Source organism: Mobula hypostoma, chromosome 20, assembly GCF_963921235.1.
Source record: "Mobula hypostoma chromosome 20, sMobHyp1.1, whole genome shotgun sequence".
In the NCBI taxonomy this organism is placed as follows: domain Eukaryota; kingdom Metazoa; phylum Chordata; class Chondrichthyes; order Myliobatiformes; family Myliobatidae; genus Mobula; species Mobula hypostoma.
The window spans coordinates 10,717,754-10,736,496 of NC_086116.1; the positions used below are offsets into that span (position 1 = coordinate 10,717,754).

General features: G+C 39.6%; 1 protein-coding gene across 1 annotated transcript in view; it reads right to left on the reverse strand.

Annotated features, from left to right (window-relative positions):
• pyroxd1 (pyridine nucleotide-disulphide oxidoreductase domain 1) overlaps positions 1-18,112 on the reverse strand; it is a 29,980-nt gene extending 11,868 nt beyond the window's left edge. The window contains exons 1-9 of the mRNA XM_063072116.1: positions 17,959-18,112; positions 15,181-15,261; positions 14,226-14,345; positions 12,143-12,271; positions 8,315-8,388; positions 6,471-6,631; positions 5,873-5,973; positions 5,232-5,370; positions 4,088-4,200 (exon numbers count right to left, since the gene is read on the reverse strand). Of these exons, the coding sequence (XP_062928186.1) occupies positions 4,088-4,200; positions 5,232-5,370; positions 5,873-5,973; positions 6,471-6,631; positions 8,315-8,388; positions 12,143-12,271; positions 14,226-14,345; positions 15,181-15,261; positions 17,959-18,039 (999 nt within the window). The 5' untranslated portion in view covers positions 18,040-18,112. The remainder of the gene's footprint in view (positions 1-4,087; positions 4,201-5,231; positions 5,371-5,872; positions 5,974-6,470; positions 6,632-8,314; positions 8,389-12,142; positions 12,272-14,225; positions 14,346-15,180; positions 15,262-17,958) is intronic.
• Positions 18,113-18,743: the final 631 nt, after the last annotated feature.

Sequence of the window (18,743 nt, forward strand, 5' to 3'; positions counted from 1 at the left end):
CAGGGGGCAGGGTTCAGAGTTTTGGATTGTTGGATTCTCTTCTAGGGAAGATATGACCTGTACAAAAAGGACATGTTACACCTGCACCCAAGGGGACCAATATCCTTGCAGGCAGGTTTGCTAGAGCTTTGGGAGGGTTTAAACTAAGTTGGTAGGGGGATGAGAACCATAGTGATAGAGCTGAGGATGGGGCAGTTGGTATACAAGTGGATGCAGTGTCTAGTGAGACTGTGGAGAAGGACAGGGCAAAATTTTGGTTAGTAGGACGAGTTGAAGTGTAACTTCAGGGCAAAATTAAAAAACGGATATGAGTACAGGACTGTAATTAGGCTAGGGTTAAATAGGGGGTTGCTAGGCAGCATGGCTCGAAGAGCCAGCAGGGTCTATACTGTACAGTATCTCAAAAAAATGTAATATGGAAGTTAGCCAACAATATCAAAGACCAAACCTAAAGATTTTTCAGTAATGTAAAGAGTAAAAGAGGTAAGAGTGGATATCAGACAGCCGGAAAATGGCACTGGAGAGGTAGTAAAGTGGGACAAAGAAATGACGGATGAACTGAATAAGTAATAGATAGAAAATGCAGGATGAACTCATCAGGTCAGGCAGCATCCATGGAAATGAACAGTCAACATTTCAGACTGGAAAGGAAGGGGGAAGATGCAAGAATAAAAAGATGGGGGGAAGGGAAGAAGGATAGCTAGGAGATAGGTGAAGCCAGGTGGGAGAGAAAGGTAAAGGGCTGGAGATGAAGGAATCTGATAGGAAAGAAGAGTGAGCCTCAGGAGAAGGGGAAGGAGGAGGGGCACCGTGGGAGGTGATAGGCAGGTTAGAAGAGGTAAGAGGCCAGAGCAAGGAATAGAAGAGGGGAGGGTGAGCGAATGTCTTTAAACTGGAAGAGAAAACAATATTAATATTATTAGGTTGGAAGCTACCCAGACAGAATAGAAAGTGTTGATCCTCTGCCCTGAGGGTGGCCTCATTGTGGCACAAGAGGAGGCCATGGACTGACATATCAGAACGGCAATGGGAATCTGAATTAAAAAGTTCGGTCACTGAGCTAATAAGTATTTTGCATCAGCCTTTACTGTGGAAGACACTTGTAGTAGACCAGAAATTTGAGAGTTGTAGGGAGCAGAAGTGAGTGTTGTTGTTATTGCTAAGGAGAAGGTGCTTGGGATTTCCAAGGTCTGAAGGTAGAGAAGTCACCTGGACCAGATGGACCACAACTGAAAGATAGCTAAGGAGATTGTGAAGGTATTAGTAATGATATTTCAAGAATCAATAGATTCTGGAGAACTGGAAAATTGTAAATGTCACTCCACAGTTTAAGAAGGGAGGGAGGCAGAAGAAAGGAAATTATGGGCCAGTTAGCTTGACTTCAGAGGTTGGGAAGATGTTGGAGTACATTATTAAGGATGAGGTTTTTGGGGTACACATGACAAAGTAGACTAAAGTCTGCAAGGTTTCCTTAAGGGGAAATTTTGCCTAACAAATGGTAGAAGGCAAAGTGTCAGAATAAAGGGGCCCTATCCTGGCTGGTGGAGTATAGTAGTGTTCCTCAGGGGTCAGTAATGGGACCATTTCCTTTCACATTGTAGGTCAACGATTTGGATGATAGAAATGATAGACCTGTGGTCAAGTTTGAAGGCGATACAAAGATAGCTGGAAGGGCAGATGGTGTTGAAGAAGCAGGGAGTCTGCAGAAGGACTTAAGCAGATTAGAAGAATAGCCAAAGAAGTGGCAGATGGAATATAGTACAGAAAAGTGTATTTTATTGCACTCCTATAGAAATAATAAAGGCATAGATTATTTTCTAAATGGGGAGAAAATTCAAAAATCAGCAGTGTGAAGAGACTAGGGAGTCCTCTTCCAGGATTCCCTAAAAGTTAACTTGTAGGTTGAGGTGGTGGTAAGAAAGGCAAATGCAATGTTAGCATTCATTTCAAGAGGATGAGAATATAAGAGTGAGGATGTGATGCTGAGGCTTAGAAAGCAATGGACAGACTGAACTTGGAGTATTGAGGGAAGTTTTGGGCCTTTTATCTAAGAAAAGTTGTGCTGGCATTGGAGAGGGTCCACAGGAGATTCACGAAAATGACTTATCAGTTGAGTATCTCCAGCAGTTTGTGTTTAGATACAATTATGAATGCTGTGCTTTAATTAAATTGATTAAAAATAAATATTGGCAAGAACTCATTAAGTAATTCACACCTGCAAATTATCTAGTAGTTAAATTTATAAAATCACTTTCAAGTGATAATTCAATAGGTCAAAAAATAATTTAAATTATCAGCAAGAAATCAGCTGGTAATTGGATCCAATAGGGTCTTTTAAGAGGTTCCTGGATAGGTACGTGGAGCTTAGAAAAATAGAGGGCTATGGGTAACCCTAGGTAATTTCTAAAAATAAATACATGTTCAGCACAGCATTGTGGGCCGAAGGACCTGTATTGTACTGTAGGGTTTCTATGTTTCTAAATCATGGCAAGGCATTCCATGACAAAGATATATTTTTTATATCTCTTTTTATTCGATGATTATTTTAAACTGTACACCCTTGGCCATTGAGTATTCAAATAGAAGAGACAGCCTTTTCTGTAAGAACCACTTTGGATTGAAGACCTTCATCTGGGTGGAAAGATGAAGAGGAGAGAAGGTGTGGGTTGGAAGCTGGCAGATGATGAGTGGGTCCAAGTGAGAACAGGTGAGAGGCAGAGGGAGGACAGACTGAAAGAAGCAACAGAAGCAGAAAGGTGACAAGTGGAGGTGATGAAGAGCTGAGGATAGCGGAATCTGATGGAAGAGGAAGGTAGAGCATTGAAACAAATAAGACACGTGGTGAGTGCAGATAGGAATAGTTGGGTCAGAGGACCCAGTGTCTGGGTGATGGGCAAGAGTGGTTGAAGGGGGAAGAAATAGGGTACTGCAGGGTGCCACAGTAGCTTTATAGCTAATGTAACACTTCATAGCATCAGCGATCAGCGTCCAATTCCCACCACTGTAGGCAAGGAGTTTGTACATTCTCCCCATGATTGTGCGGGCTTCCTCCGGTTGTCACATTCCAAAAACGAACAGGTTAGGGTTAATAAGTTGTGGGCATGCTACACTGGCACTGGAAACATGGCAACATGTGGGCTGCTCAGCACATCCCCAGGCTGTGTTGGTCATTCATGCAAACATCTCATTTCGCTAAGCAGTATGTTTCAATGTACATGTGACATATAAAGCTGATCTAATCGATTCATGGAAACAGACAGGCAAAACGTTTGGTTGTCATGCTGTAAACAGCCACTAGGTGGTATGTGTTGTCATCTTCTCTTTTGCAATTGCCTGAACCAAAAACAGAGCCACATACCAGAGAATTTCTACACACAATTTTAATAACTTAATGTACTGTATGGATCAATTTGCCTGCAATTTCACTGAGGGTTTTATTGTGTATTTGTCCCCAGCTCAGTTCTTTCTGCAAACTAGAAATATTACGAGACACTAATTGTCTTTCTTACATTATTTACAATAATGTTGTAATTTAGTTGGTAGTTATTTTAGGAGAAGCTTGTGAAAATCTGAGCAGAGCTGAATTCTCTTTTTCAACTAAAAAGTACTCCATTTGATTCTGTGCAAGGTAATAAATTCAAGCACATTCATTGAGCCATATTCTAGAATTTTCCCTTGGTAATTTTAGATAATGATTCTATTTCTGCCATTTATGCTTCATTCAAGCTAACCTGTTGTGGTTAGTCTCCTTGCATCAGTTTTAGCTGACTTTTCACTTATCACAAATTTCCTTAATTGTTCTAATAATCTATTCCTTCTATTTGCTAGATCTAAAGTAACCTGTTGATCTGCAGCATTTTACAGCACTCACGAAAAGTCTTTGATCTATAATGCTAATTATTTTTCTCTCCACATAAGCTGCCTGACCTGCTCAATACTTCTCCCACTTTCTCTTATTCCTATCTTAAATACCACGATTCTGACTCATTTCTTCACTTTCTTTGGAAATGAATCTTCAAAACCAAGTCAAGGTGTGATTCTGGGTTCTAGTTCTCAAGGGCATATATGAATTTCATACTGTACTTACAAGATTATCTGTGAGAAATGGTTCAACATTTGGAATTACTCCAGTTGCACTCACTATGAAGTCAGAGCCATAGATCTTCCCATTTGTCAATTGTACATATACAGGCCAAGACTCTAAAAGGAATGGAAAAGTAAAATCAACTCTTATTGTTTGCACACTGAGACTTACGTGAAACATCCTCTGCACAGTTTTACAAAAGATCATAGATATACTGGTCCTATATTGAGAACAACTGTCGCTTGTAACTAATCAAATTTTAAGTGTTTTTTCCGATTGTTCTAATCACGGTATACATTGGACTGATTATATTCCCTTCATACTCTTGCCATTGCTCATAGGAAATGGAATTTGGTAACTTTGTGCTGAGTTTGATTGCAAGCTCCACTAGGAAAGGCATAATGTTCTACTACATCTGCCCATATTACTACATAAACTAAATACTTCTAACTTACAATACGTATGATAGCAATATTACATTTATGTTGTGCTATTACTTTGGAGGTTTTACAAAGTCAGCTACTTACATCCAGCTAAGTGTTCCACACTTTTTAGTACCATTAGATGACCTCCAAGCAAAAGGTTCAACTAAGATTGAATACAGTTACAGATAGGCTTTCTACTTTAACCTCTTCTATTACTTTTTAAACAATTAGCTGAACTTTAAACAAGTGGATAAACCAGCTCGACAAAATATTACATCCACAACCTGCCTGTACCACCACCCAATCAAACCCAACATTAGCACTCGCATCTGAGATTATATATTGAAAGATCACCATTATTTTACACAGTAGTGCAATTTTCAAGACAGCATCATTAACAATCTAAATGACAGACAGAAACGAAGTATTTCTGTTAAGTATAGCTGCTGTCCAACACATGGATATCAGTATTGCTGGTGAAATTGGGAATTATGACAGCTACTAAATAACTACATTTACCAGAGACCAACCGGTATTAAGGAGATAAGACTAAAATTAAGAAATTAAAGCAATGAACTTTGTATAATATCTATTAGCTATTGGTCTTCAGAACTTGGAAGTTTTCTGACTCTTGTAACTAACAGGCGTTACAAGAAAATTTGTACAGGTTAAAAAAAATCATCACTTGTACAGCTTAAAAAAAAAGTCACTTGACTACTTACCTTCATCTTTTTGAGCTTTTCTTTCTACTGATATATTTTCAGGGAAAGCTAATGCTGTTTTCTGCAATGATATAAACTCTTCCTGTAGGTAAATTTTATCAATCTCACACTCATATTCAACGTGAACTCTGTGTGAAGCCTGAAAGAAAAGACTTGCATTTATATGATGCCTTTCACATTTTGTATCGTCTCAATGTACTTATGTATGGAATTATCCATCTGGATAGCAAGCAAACCAAAGCTTTTCACTGTATCTCAGGACATGTTACAACTACTAATAACTACTTAAGCAGATGCAGAGTGTTTCACATTCAATTAAGCACTTTTTTTCAGGTGCAGTCACTGGTACAATGTCAGACACAGTAATGAATTTGGACACAGCAATGTTACAACAATCAAAGCATCTGTGTTGCTGGTCGAAAGATAAATATTAGCCAGAATAATGAAAAAAAATTATTGTTGCTCTTCAAACTAACAGCATGATTACTTTTACATCCACCAGCAATAGGGAAGTTCTTGATTTAACATCACCTAAAGGAATTGTGCCTGCTCAGATATTAATGTCTCAGTACAATAGACTAGAAAATGCATAGTTTCTCAAAAAGTAAAACGCACTAGAATTAGCATTGTAGCAACTTTACTTGTTTTGTCCCTTTCAGCTTCATGCCTTCATGCCAGTCAGGTCCCAATGCACTACCATGTGCTTCACTTCCAGCAACACTTTCCTTTTTCCTTTCAAAACCTGCAGTGAACAACCAAACACTTGTCACATAAGCAACGGATTCCATTTTGATTCAAAACTCTTCCTTCTAGATATTCTTAGTTTTAAGCAGCTTGTCTATTGGTGTTTAACTGAGTTTATGCAGTTGCTACAGATTTAAAAAATTTTTTAAATCTGTACTGCTTAACATTATTTTAAAGTAATGTACAGAAACCTGGAGGAGGACTAAAACACTTAAACTTGACATTTTGCTTTTTCCTAATGCAAAGCAGCTCTGGAATAAGCTAAAGAGCACTAATCTTTGAAAGCTATCCCTGTAAAATGAAAGGTGAGTGCAAGAATTAAAGGAATTTATGTATAGTTCAGGTTAACTTCATTCCATTAGGGTAGGAAGCAAATATTCTAAAATTAGATACAAAATGTGAGTTAATGCAGCTTTAACAATGATTTATTTGCTCAAGTTATTGACACATCATTCACTTTAAAGTGGATCATAAAAGCTGCATCATTGCAATTACCTTCTGTAGTGTACTTTGTCCTTTTGCAAGGGAGAGCAGCCTGAGCCTTATCAGCCTGGAGTTGAGGAATTAAAAATTCAGATGCTCCAGCATCAAAGAAAGTATTTCCAATTGTTTTATCTTTTATAGCCCAGATGACTTCACAGCCTTCAATTTCATAGCTAGAAACACAAATGAATAACTATTTTAGAACATTCATAGTCACTGGGCGCTCGAAATAAAACACTCTCTTTTGGGCATGAGTAACAGCAGAAGCCTCACCTGTACCAGTTTGGCAAAAAACACAACGGATCTTTCAACACGCTACAAAGAACACTTAACTACTTCTTTCATTGGTCATTGGTGACTGTAAGACAGGTTATCTGAAGTGTGTTCATTTACAAATCTGGATCCTTTCCCAAAAATAATTTCATCAGTAATTTTGGGGCCTTGACCTCATCAGTCATGTCCACTACACAGATCACATACACTGTCTTTCAGATTAGCCAGTCTTTTTATTGAATCCAATTCAATTTCTGGACTCTTGAATGCCTCTTCAGGTCCCAGATCCTTTGGACCACTTCTGAAAAAAAGTGGGGAATGTTGCAAATTGACCAGTTGGTAATGATTGTTATTTTACAATATAGGTTGTAAATAAGAAACATAAAATACTATTACAGTGCCTTTAGAACCTCTAATAACACCTTCCTGGTCCTGCTTCAACAGCACTGAGCTATATCTACTGTTCTACAGTTTAATTTTAAAACAAGCAACAATACAGAGTACATGAACAAAGACTCAGATAGCCTTGCTTATAGTTTAAAAGGAGATACTGCCTGCTAATGGATCAAATAGTCAGTATACTGCTGCATTCCATTCTTTAGCTTTAAAAATAAATCACAGGTATTTCCATTGTGACAATTTTGGGTACTGACTTTTTAAAAAAAAATTGTAGGTTCTAGATTTGTAGATGAACATATTATAGATAACCTGACTTACGGTCACTCTTAACTCAATCTTTCAGTAGCATTACTAAAGAAATTGCTACTGGAATTACATCCACTGTGATATTGCAACTCCAAGGAAAACTGAACAGGAAAGGAATACAGAAAGACATCAATATATGGGGATTTGACTCAGGACTATGAAAGCAACTACTGAATTTTGGCAATACTTGCCCATGCAAAGAAATACCAGTATTTCTATTTTAGGCCCCTTAAGTTCAACATTGAACACTCCCTAATCATAAGCAACACGGATCCAGAATGAGGGGTCACAGTTTGAGGATAAAGGGGAAGCCTTTTAGGACCGAGATTAGGAAAAACTTCTTCACACAGAGAGTGGTAAATCTGTGGAATTCTCTGCCACAGGAAACAGTTGAGGCCAGTTCATTGGCTATATTTAAGAGGGAGTTAGATATGGCCCTTGTGGCTAAAGGGATCGGGGGTATGGAGGGAAGGCTGGTACAGGGTTCTGAGTTGGATGATCAGCCATGATCATACTGAATGGTGGTGCAGGCTCGAAGGGCCGAATGGCCTACTCCTGCACCTATTTTCTATGTTTCTATGTATTCCAACAATAAGCCTCAAACAGAGCCTCACAAACATTCCAATTTTATGCTATGTCTCTCAGTTTCCCACAAGCCCTACCTACAAGAGATTGATAATTGTGACCTAAAACCCACACAAGACTGCCCAAACTCATTCCTTTGTTTACAGTGAGAAGCAGAAGTGAAAATGACTCATGTTGAACCACTCTAAATTCAAGTTCCCATCTCCCAAAAGCTCAATCACTTAAAATAGACAAATAGAACTGGAGTATCTTTGTTCTTCACTTCAGACATCATAGTAATAAAATATACTTACACTAGTTCCAGTGCTATACCTCCATTTCCTACAATGACAATCCTTTTGGCTTTAGCTAAATGACTTTGAAATTTCTGCAAAGAAAAAGAGAATTCAACATGTACAATCAAATTTCAGCAGGCTTTCTCGTCATCATAATGCTTTCTGGACATTGCTCAAGCAAATATTTTGCATTTTACAGGCGAAAGCTTGTCTTAATAGGCTAAACATTCCGGCCAACATTAATTAACAAAGTTGTACCTTGCAGGCATTGGAACTCTACACTCTTACACAGTGTACAGACATTGCATTGTTGATTCAGTTAGGTATTGTCATCTATCCATCTGAAATCAAACCCACTGCGAAACCTACAACTCTGTTCTTGTGTGCTATTTTCTTATCTTTGGTATTCTTGAATTTCATGTCATTTCCCAAATCACAGCACATCCTTCCCATGTCCGAATCTCCCCAACTGGATTCCAATTCTTGTCATGCTTATAAAAGAGCTCTTATCTAGCTCACTGATGACATCTGAAAAGTTTTTTCTTCTCAAAATCTTTGATTAGCCATATTAAATACTTAAATGCCTCCTCCTCTCCCTCATCCTCAGACTGTCCTTAGTGACTTCATTTGAATGGTTTAGAGGGAAGCAGACTGAATGTCCAGTGATAAGCTCTATTCCCATTATTCTCAAGAACCCTAATGTTCCACTTTCTGGAATTCCACTGCAATGTAAAACCTATAACATACTGTATCTATACGATCAACATCTTGTTATCCCTCCCAATATCACCTCCTCAGGTTCAACAATAAATCAAACCCAACTCCATGAATGGAGTTCTTTAGAATGGTTTTCTATGGCATGATAAAAAAAAGCAAGATCCTGCCGTAATATTAAAATTCATCAAGATGGTGTGATGGTTGGAAAGTTGTGGTAAATGGAAATGTTGAAAACAAAAGCTGGACAATTTTAGATTTTGATCTAATAAGATTAAGCTATCTTGAAAAGCAGGCATAGACTAGTTACGCTGCTACTGAAATAAGGGCAAGTTGCATGCCAGGTCTTCAAATTTTTAGTTCCTTTTATTTAGATATTACAAAAGCATGCAAGTCAATCTTGAGAACTTACTACTGGTTAACATTTTCTTGCAGAGTCAATGATTAGAAATTTTTTTAGAAAGAGTTTACTCCACAGAAAAAGCTTTTTCTGCATTTATTCCCCCCATGACTCCTTTTTCACACTAATTTTATGCATATATCTAATTTTATTTTATATATAGATAGATACACACATACACAAACACACAGGTAAGTATTTTTGCACTGTGCTGTGTTTAAGCAGCTTCTTAAAGGAGGCTATGAGTCTAAACGGCCTCAAATGATTTTCTATTTAATGGGTATATTACCTAAACATCTGCCAGGAGTTACTTTCAGGCTTTTTCTTAGTGAGAGCTGGGTATGTGCCCTTTGGAACCTGTTTGCCTATTTTCTTATCAATCACCCTTTGACCAAACGGAGGGCACTGCCTTAGTGCCACACAATTGAAGAGCTAGGGAGTAGCAAATTGGGCAGGTTGGGAAGGGTGAAAGACCACCACCATGGGGAAATGGAAGGAAGGATTTGATTCGGTCTCCATAAATCTATGGGGTTGGTGGGCCTGTTTCACTCAGATTCTGAGACAGCAGGGGTTAAGTGCAAATAAATGAAATTCCAGGAACAATGTGGGAACTATCACAGTGAGGCTCTTATTTGAATCATCATCAAATCATGGAGCCTGTGTGCTATGCCATACGTTTCACTGCAAGTAAATGGAAGATTTTCATGACTAATCAGCACGAAAACTAATGTTACTGATATCATTGCATAATCATGGTGCAATTATTTATTCTTTGGGGATGACTATGAAATTCCTGGTGATTTCTGACACTGTGGTTGAAAGATTAGTAATTATAGCTGAGAAGGAGCTTTTTCTTTCTGATGTAATTATGAAGACGCCAATTCAAACCATTTGAGAAACAGCTAAGTGCTTTAATGGTTTGGAGGGGAAGATGAGTGTATTAATTAACATCATATGAACAAGTTGGTATTAAACGTTGGTGACCTAGATAGAGTAAGAATCTTACACTCAGATCTGCTGAGAACTCTTCTAACAAGTACAATGGAAATGAAGAGATTTTCAAACAGTCTAGACTGGTACTTTTCAAACCAGCTCCTCAACCCAATCCTCTCTCCCATATATCCATCCCTTTGGTGTTAAGGTCTCTTTCTCTGGCTATCCATCCCATAGGATGGTGATGGTTCCTTTCAGTCAGTTAGTGAGGTTTATACACCACTTCTCAGAAAGGAACAGCGTGTGTGTGTGAGTGGATTTTAGGTGAGTAGGGGTTTGCACAGGTCCAGACACACCCTCTCGACATCCCCTCCCGGATCCAGCGGCATGGTGGGGTCCAAGACGGCTGGGGGAAGTTCTATTGCAGTGAATGGCCAGACCAAGCTTCGATACAAGGGATGCCCATTCCGCACTTCACAGCACGTGTTGGCTAGATGGCCATTGACTCCACAAGAGGGTTCATCCGCCCTTTGACAGGCCTTGTTTTTCGTCCTGCAGGGCGTCTAGCCACATTCCTCATCAGGCAAGCCTGGTGGGGGAGCCGGTTTAGTTACCGACCACCCGACCATGCGACAGGTAGTACTGGGTTACATGGTACCAGTAGCACTCGGTGTTAAAATAACTGAAGCAGCAATGACCTCCAATTTAATTAAAAGAGGTCTTATTTCTGTTATTCATTGGGAATGTTTTACTTAAAATTATATTTGTTTTTACTCAAAACAAAAATCAAAATGTATTTCACTTTACAAGTCTTCCTACCAAATTATATTCAGATCTTTTGGAAATCTTGTAGATTGTCAAAAGGTTTCGTTGAGCCCATTGTGTAGAAATTAGCTCAGGGATCAGATGAAAGTTCGCATGTGGTAGCTACAGACCTTCTTTAAGACATTTAAGAAATTATACAAGCATGTAATTTGAAACCATTTTCAAGTCAAACTCAGAGCTTTTCACTATTACAAATTTAAATAAAAGATGTGCCAACTCCAAATTCCCCCTGAAATCACTATGTTACAAAGCAATTACATTTATTTCTTTGCCAATTTTCCTCTATTATTTCAGCACTCAGAGGGGTCAATTTCAGACTGTGGACATTAGCATGAAGAAAATTTATATTTTGAGCAATAGATGCTACTAATTTGACACTCAGAAAGCCTGGAGCCAGGCCTCACTTGCTATCAGTGTCATTCAGGGTCAGAGCTGGAAACTATAATTGAAGAACTCATATGGTGCAGAGAATAGCAACTGCTCACCTCTCTCCCTTCCCTCTCCTTCCATCCAAACCTTGGGGAAACTAGGCCTTGGGCACTTAGGGACGCACCCAGCAAGTTCGGACTGCTCAGTGGTCTTCAATACTCCAAGTCCCTAATGATGATCTTCCTCAGTCCCTTAACTTTTTATGGAGGACCCTCTAACAAGAATGAGATGGCTGATATTTCCCTAATTCCCAGATTCTAACACTAGGGGTAATTTGTGGATTGAAAGTATTTGGGATCTAGGAAGAAACAGGGCTTTCTAGTCAGAGGGAGGCCATGCAAACTTCAGACAGACAGCTCTGGAGGTTAGGATTGAACACACACACTGGAGCTAAGACAGCAGTTCTACTTGTAAGCCACAGTGCCACTAATATTATGCAATTAGACTTTTGAGATCCAGAATATTTTCCCCTCTGAACATAACCGTTTGTTTGCTGTGTACAGGAAAATGTGAAAACTACGATTTTGTTAGAAGTTTTATATTACCTTTGCACTGTCGGTATCCCGGATTCCTAAAATATATGGATTATCTCTGACTATCAATTTTGGCCTGCCTCCAGTACATATGCATAGCTTTTCATAAATATACTCCTTCCCATCTTCTGTATGGATTTTCTGCAAGAACATGAACAAAAACGTCACAGAAATGCAAGAAAAATTTGAACCTATGTCAGAGGCCAGTGGCCTGCTGTATTTGTACTTGCATGCTGAGCACTCGTGTACAATATTTTTCCCTGAGCATTGCAAATTAGTCTTGCTCGATTGTAGTTTAACATGCTGCAAACAGTCAAATGAATGAAATCAGGGAAAAAAGTACAGGGAGTCCCTGAGTACACAGGAGTTCTTTTCCTAAGAACAGTTTGTAAATTGAATTTTCCATAATACAGAAATGAACTAAGATAAAATCCATTGCCCAAAGTAGTAGAGTCTCCCAGTCCTAATATACTTTGTTTATTTTCCTATGCTTGACCACTATTTTATGTATGGATTCCACACAAAAAATGCTGGTGCATGCAGCAGGCCAGGCAGCATCTATAGGAAAAGGTACAGTCCAGATGTTTTGGGCCAAGACCCTTCGTCGGGTCCCGACGAAAGGTCTCGGCCCGAAACGTCTCAACCGTACCTCTTCCTATAGATGCTGCCTGGCCTGCTGTGTTCACCAGCACTTTTTTGTGTGCGTTGCTTGAATTTCCAGCCTCTGCAGATTTCCTTGTGTTTATGTATGGACCGGTCGATTTTCTATAACTACCTCTTCCTCTAATTTTTTCATTTCAAATACTTTCTATGTTCACCCAAGCACTTCCCATAATTAACGTAATTCAGCAAACACTGTATTGAGTTGTTAATGAATACCATAACATATTTTAATACTACTGCACTTGATAGGCTAACAAAGCAATCACTTCCAAATACTGGCTGAGACTGCAAAGCAACTGAGTTCTATTTGCATTAAATAAAGGGGATACAAGAGATTGATCATGAAATAAAGAGGAAGCTGAGCTGGTGTGAAAGGCACGGGCTGTTCATTCTTCGTACTATGCACCGGTTACACTTCCATAACTAATTTTTCTACTTTAAAAATGATTTAAAAATTTATAGGATTCGAAGTCAGAAGTTCTGTAATGTGGGGAACTCCTGTGCATGGCATAATGTTAGTCAATATGGAAGGCAAATCATTAGACAACTAAAATTACAAAGAAACTTCCTTCATTCAGTATATATAGTACAATCTATCATAAAGAAATACATTATATAAATAATTGCATTTGGTTTTGATGGGAAAAATAATCTTTCAACTGCAAAATGTATTCTGAGAATCCTTGCATTTCTCTCCTTTTACGAACCAGACTGATCACATTTGCTAGTTACCCTAAATGCACAATAAATTTAACTGTTAGTACGGTTTACTTCATTAAATGATCTTCAGTCCATAAATTTCCTTATGAATAGATTAGCTATAAAGCTGAATGTGATCTTATAAATTATAATTAAGGATGATGAGGCCAAGTTTATTCAATGGGCACAACTATCTGAACTCATCAGATGTGTGCTCAAAATGGTGCCTACATTAGATTTAAACTCTCACTAAAATTACTCTGCGCATTCACAACTGCAAAATCTTTCCTAGACTCAGGACAAGCAGAGAGAAAAGCAGGATATAACTTTCTTTTTTAAATAATCTTTATAAATCTTTCTTTCTTTTTAAATCTTTTTATTAATTTTTCAAAATTATAAACTCAATAACAAAGTTGGTACAAAGAGATTGGAAAAATGTTCATCAGCATATATAAAATGAATTTTAAGTAACATAGATATAAAAGACTTCCAAACTCATAATGAGATTAAACATTAAAAAAAGAAATAAAAAGAAAAAATATAAACAAAAAAAACCCCAAAAGAGGGAAAAAAAAACCCCCAAGAAAAAAAAAACAAAACAGGGCTAGACCAACAGCTTGTATCGGACACGTTCAATAATGTCGGTAACTCCGCTCCTCTATAAATCTAATCACCAGGAACCCACAGATGGTAACTGATACGCTGAAATATTTACAACTTAATTTTTTTTTACATGTTGTGCAGCATCCAATCCTTGAACTGCAGAATGGATCACATCAATGTTGGGATAGTGCTCTTTCAACAAGTGGGTTGGTCTTTCTTCAACTTCAAACTCTTCCAAGGTCCTAGAAACCTTTAGAACAGAAATACAAACTTTCAATCTGCCCTGATAATAAATTTAAGTTTATAAAAAGAGTGTCTCACACAGGCCAAGAACAAAAGCAGAAAATACTGGAAACATTCAACAGATCAGGTAGCATCTACGCAGCGAAACAGAATCAACGGTTCACGTTAATCATCTTCTATCAGAATTAACTATATGAGTAAACAAATTGTTTGAAGTTGCAGAGTGGAAGGGTTCAAGAGGGTATGCGCAAATGTGAGAAGACCAGGGTTATTCAGGTAATATAACTATTTTCAGTACTGTCTAACTTATTGGTGAATGGGTCACTTTAGAGAGAGATAGAGGAAAAAAAAGATGTTGTGACTATGACATGTAGGACTCAGCAGCTGCTGGAAATTTGAAGCAAAGGGGACATGGTTGATCTTCCATCAGAATTGGCCTATTCTAATACAAAGAAGGAAAAGCTGAAAATTGTTAAATTGCGGATTGAGTCCTGCTTGCCAAGAAGATCAGGCCCTGTTCCATGGGCTTTCATCTGTTCCACAATGCCCAATGAAGTCAGGATGAGAGTGGAATGGAGAATTAGCATGACAGGTGCTCAGAATCAACCTTGCAGATTGAATGGTAGTATTCTGTGAAAACACTCACACAAGCTTTGTGAGGAGACCGCATCAAGAACACTGAACGTGAGTCACTAATTTGGAAAAAGTCCATGTGCATTGCTGCTTCACCTGGAAGCCATGTTTAGCACAGTGGGAAAGATGTTATTAAAAAAAGTCAAGTGTTGCATCTCGAGTGATTACGTGGGAAAGTGTCATACGTGGGGAACTGAAACCATACACACCTGTTTGAAGTTCATCACTGCTTTAATAAGTGGAGATGCTGTAATTAAAAGGATTTCATCTCCTGGAAACTGTCCAGCAAGCTATAAAAGCAAAAAGAAATCCACAATTTCAGATCAAAGAAATGCAGTTTAAGTGAATTACAATTATAATTGATAAATGTCAAAAAGATACACTGTAATATATATCAACAAGGCTTCATTTCACAGACAAGAGAAAATCTGCAGATGCTGGAAATGCAAGCAACACACACAAAATGCTGGAGGGACTCAGCAGGACAGGATTTTGTGGGTGTTTCATTTCACAGAGCTTACTCAGATCATGAATCTGGTCCTAACAATCCATGTTCATACTGATAGGAGGCTTGACAGAATGTTCCTACATCGACATTTGACACCAGGAGTGAACGGAGTACAACAGAAGGTATTAGACACCTACTTCATACTAAGGGGGTACAGTGTGAGAGAACATGGGCTCCAGCAGTGGTAACTCTAAGGTTCTGGATAATTGTACTGAAATCTTCTTGTTCCCAAATCCTCTTGTGATAGTGGCCAACATACTATTTGCCTTTCTGCTTCATCAGTGCACTGGCTTTCAATGACTTATGTGGAGACACCCAAGTCTCTTCCAACACCATTCCCCAATTTGTCACCATTTAAAAAAATACATATCATTTACTTTCCTACTGAAAGGTAACCCCACAGTTCACTCCACTGTACTCCATCGTCCACACTACTGCCTACTCTTATCAGCTTGTCAATATTTTCCTAAAGCCTCTTTGCACCATCATTAGCAAACTGTAAATGGTCACGTGATCCTTTCAGTGAAATCGTCAATGTGTATTGTGAAATATGTAATTGCAGCCCAAGCACTATGATCGTCATAATCTCCCAGAAAGGTCTTTTAATCTATAATGATCCTTTTTCACAGTATTGTATCTACTAGATGTTCACCAATATAAACTAAAACTTAAAACTCACAGCTATTTCAAGGGCAACTAGAGGAGGGAGATAGATATTTAGGCATCCCAATTTTATATATATGTGCCTAAGACTTCTGCACAGATCTATATGCTGTGGATGAAGGACAAGTGTACTGTAGGCAGATTTTCTAAGGACATGGAACAGGTTAGCAAGTGGTAAGGGGGACTCAAAACTAGCAAATGAGATTATAGATAGTGGTTAAGCAACATGGTGGCAGATGGAGCATAATGTAGGAAAATCTGATATAATCCACTTTGAAGGAGAGAATAATGGAAAAAATATTTAAATAGATCAAGACTACAGAATAGGGGTCCGAGTTCATACGACGCAGTTTGTCACGGAGCATGAAATCAGAGCACTACAGCTTAGAAACAGGCCCTTCAGCCCATCTGGTTCAAGCTGAACTACTTGGCCTAGTCCCACTGACCCACACCTGGTCCATAGCCCACCATATATTTATCAAAATTTCTTTTAAATGCTGCAATAGAATCCTCATCCATCAATTCCACTGACAGCTCATTCCATATTCACACCACCCTATGAGTGAAGTTCCCCCTCAGGTCCCCCTTAAATATGTTACCTTTCACCCTTAATCTATGGCCCCTCGTTCTCATCTCACCGAACTTCAGTGGAAAAGCCTGCTTGCATTTACCCCTCATCATTTTGTACAAATCTATTAAATCTCCCCTCATTCCCCTACAACTCTAGGCTATGCCAAATGCCTTAAAGGCTTTCGCATTCATTTGGAGAGAGCAACCAGGAAGGCGGCTGGAATTCTGGCCTTTGTTGCAAAAGGCATGAAAGTGGAGAACTTTTGATGTATTTTTTGCAAGGTGGGTTACTGCAAACAGTTTTAATGTCCATGTACAATGATTGACCTGGGTTTGAGGCAGTGCAGAAAATGTTTAGGTTGATTCCTAGATTATAGGAATTGACGTTCAGAAAAAGATTGGCTGGTTGGGCCTATACACCTTGAAGTTTAGAAAAAAATATGCTAGATGATCTCATTTAATTAAGATTCAGAAGCTATTTTCATTCATGGGATTTATTTAGAGCTAGGTGATGAAAATTAAACCAAAGGATCACTTATTTAAGATGGAATTGTGGAGGAAATGCTTCTCTGACACAGTTGTGTGTCTGTAATTCTCTACGCCACATAATTGTCCCTAGTAATTCAAAGCTGAGATTAACAGATGTTTAAACCAGTCAAATTTATTGTCATTTAACTGTATATATTTATACCATCAAATGAGACAATGTTTCTCTAGACAAGGGTGTAAAGCACAGTAGCAGATAACAGATGAGTTATGGGTTATGGGCAATGAGCAAGAAAGCAAAGTAAACCAACAGTAGACCCGCTGTGAACTAACCAAATGGCAAAGCAAGTTCTAGGGGCTGGCTGAGTTATCCCAGGTCCCATTTATACACTTAATCCACTCCAGACTATTATCTTTTATATAAATTCAAATCCATTCTGCTCATTTTCACACTTTAACACTTCCCTGTTCTCCATCCCTCCTTCAACCTCCAATCATCCCGTACTCCTCCCACTCACTCACACCCCCAGCAGCACAGCAACCCCTTCACCTCCCACCACCCTTCAATCCCCACTTCTCTCCCCCCACGTCATTCTCTTTTCCAACCTCACACCCCAACATTATCACCCCTTCACACCCCCTATAGCACCACTTCCGCAACCTAGCAGCATTAAAACCTCCCCACTATCCCATCCCCTCCACGCCAACACTCCCCGAACCTGCCCCCTCACCATTGACTCACTCAACGACCCCTCCCTACCTGTTCAGCACACGTGACACCAGCGACCCCGCCCCCCACCACGGCGAAGCGGGCTCGAGCAGGTGTCCGCGCCGTCGCCATGGCAGCGCCGCCTCAAACCTTCAGGTGGCCCCCTTCACCAAGGCCGGAGTCCGCTACGCGGAAGTGACGTTAAGCCGCGTGTACAGCGCCGCCGCCGCTGCAGGAGGGGCGGGCGTGGGCGTATGCGCATGCGCCACTTTTTCCCACGTGGATGCCGGCGGGGTGATCTTCTGTGGTTGACCTGCGAGCCTTCAGCGCTGGATCGCATTGCAAGCCTGTGTGATGAAGGCATTTATACGTTGGTCTGGGGCTGATGTTGGTGGAAAGCTCTTGGATTTTCCATCCCCACGTCCCAAAGACATGCTGGTAGTTTGATTGGCCCTGCTGAGAGTGGGTGCGTGATAAAGCTTGTGGGTGTGCAGAGAGAAGGTAGATAAGAACACGCACGACTCGCTGGAGGAACTCAGCAGGTCGGGCAGCATCCATGGAAACGAACAGTCAACGTTTTGGGCTGAGACCCTTCGTCAGGACTGAAGAGGGAGGGACGCAGGGGCCCTATAAAGAAGGTGGGGGGAGGGTGGGAAGGAGAAGGCTGGTAGATTCCAGGTGAAAAACCAGTAAGAGGAAAGATAAAGGGGTGGGGGAGGGGAAGCAGGGAGGTGATAGGCAGGAAAGGTGAAGAAGGAATAGGGGAAAACACTGGGTAGTAGAAGGAGGTGGAACCATGAGGGAGGTGATAGGCAGCTGGGGAAGGGGGCAGAGTG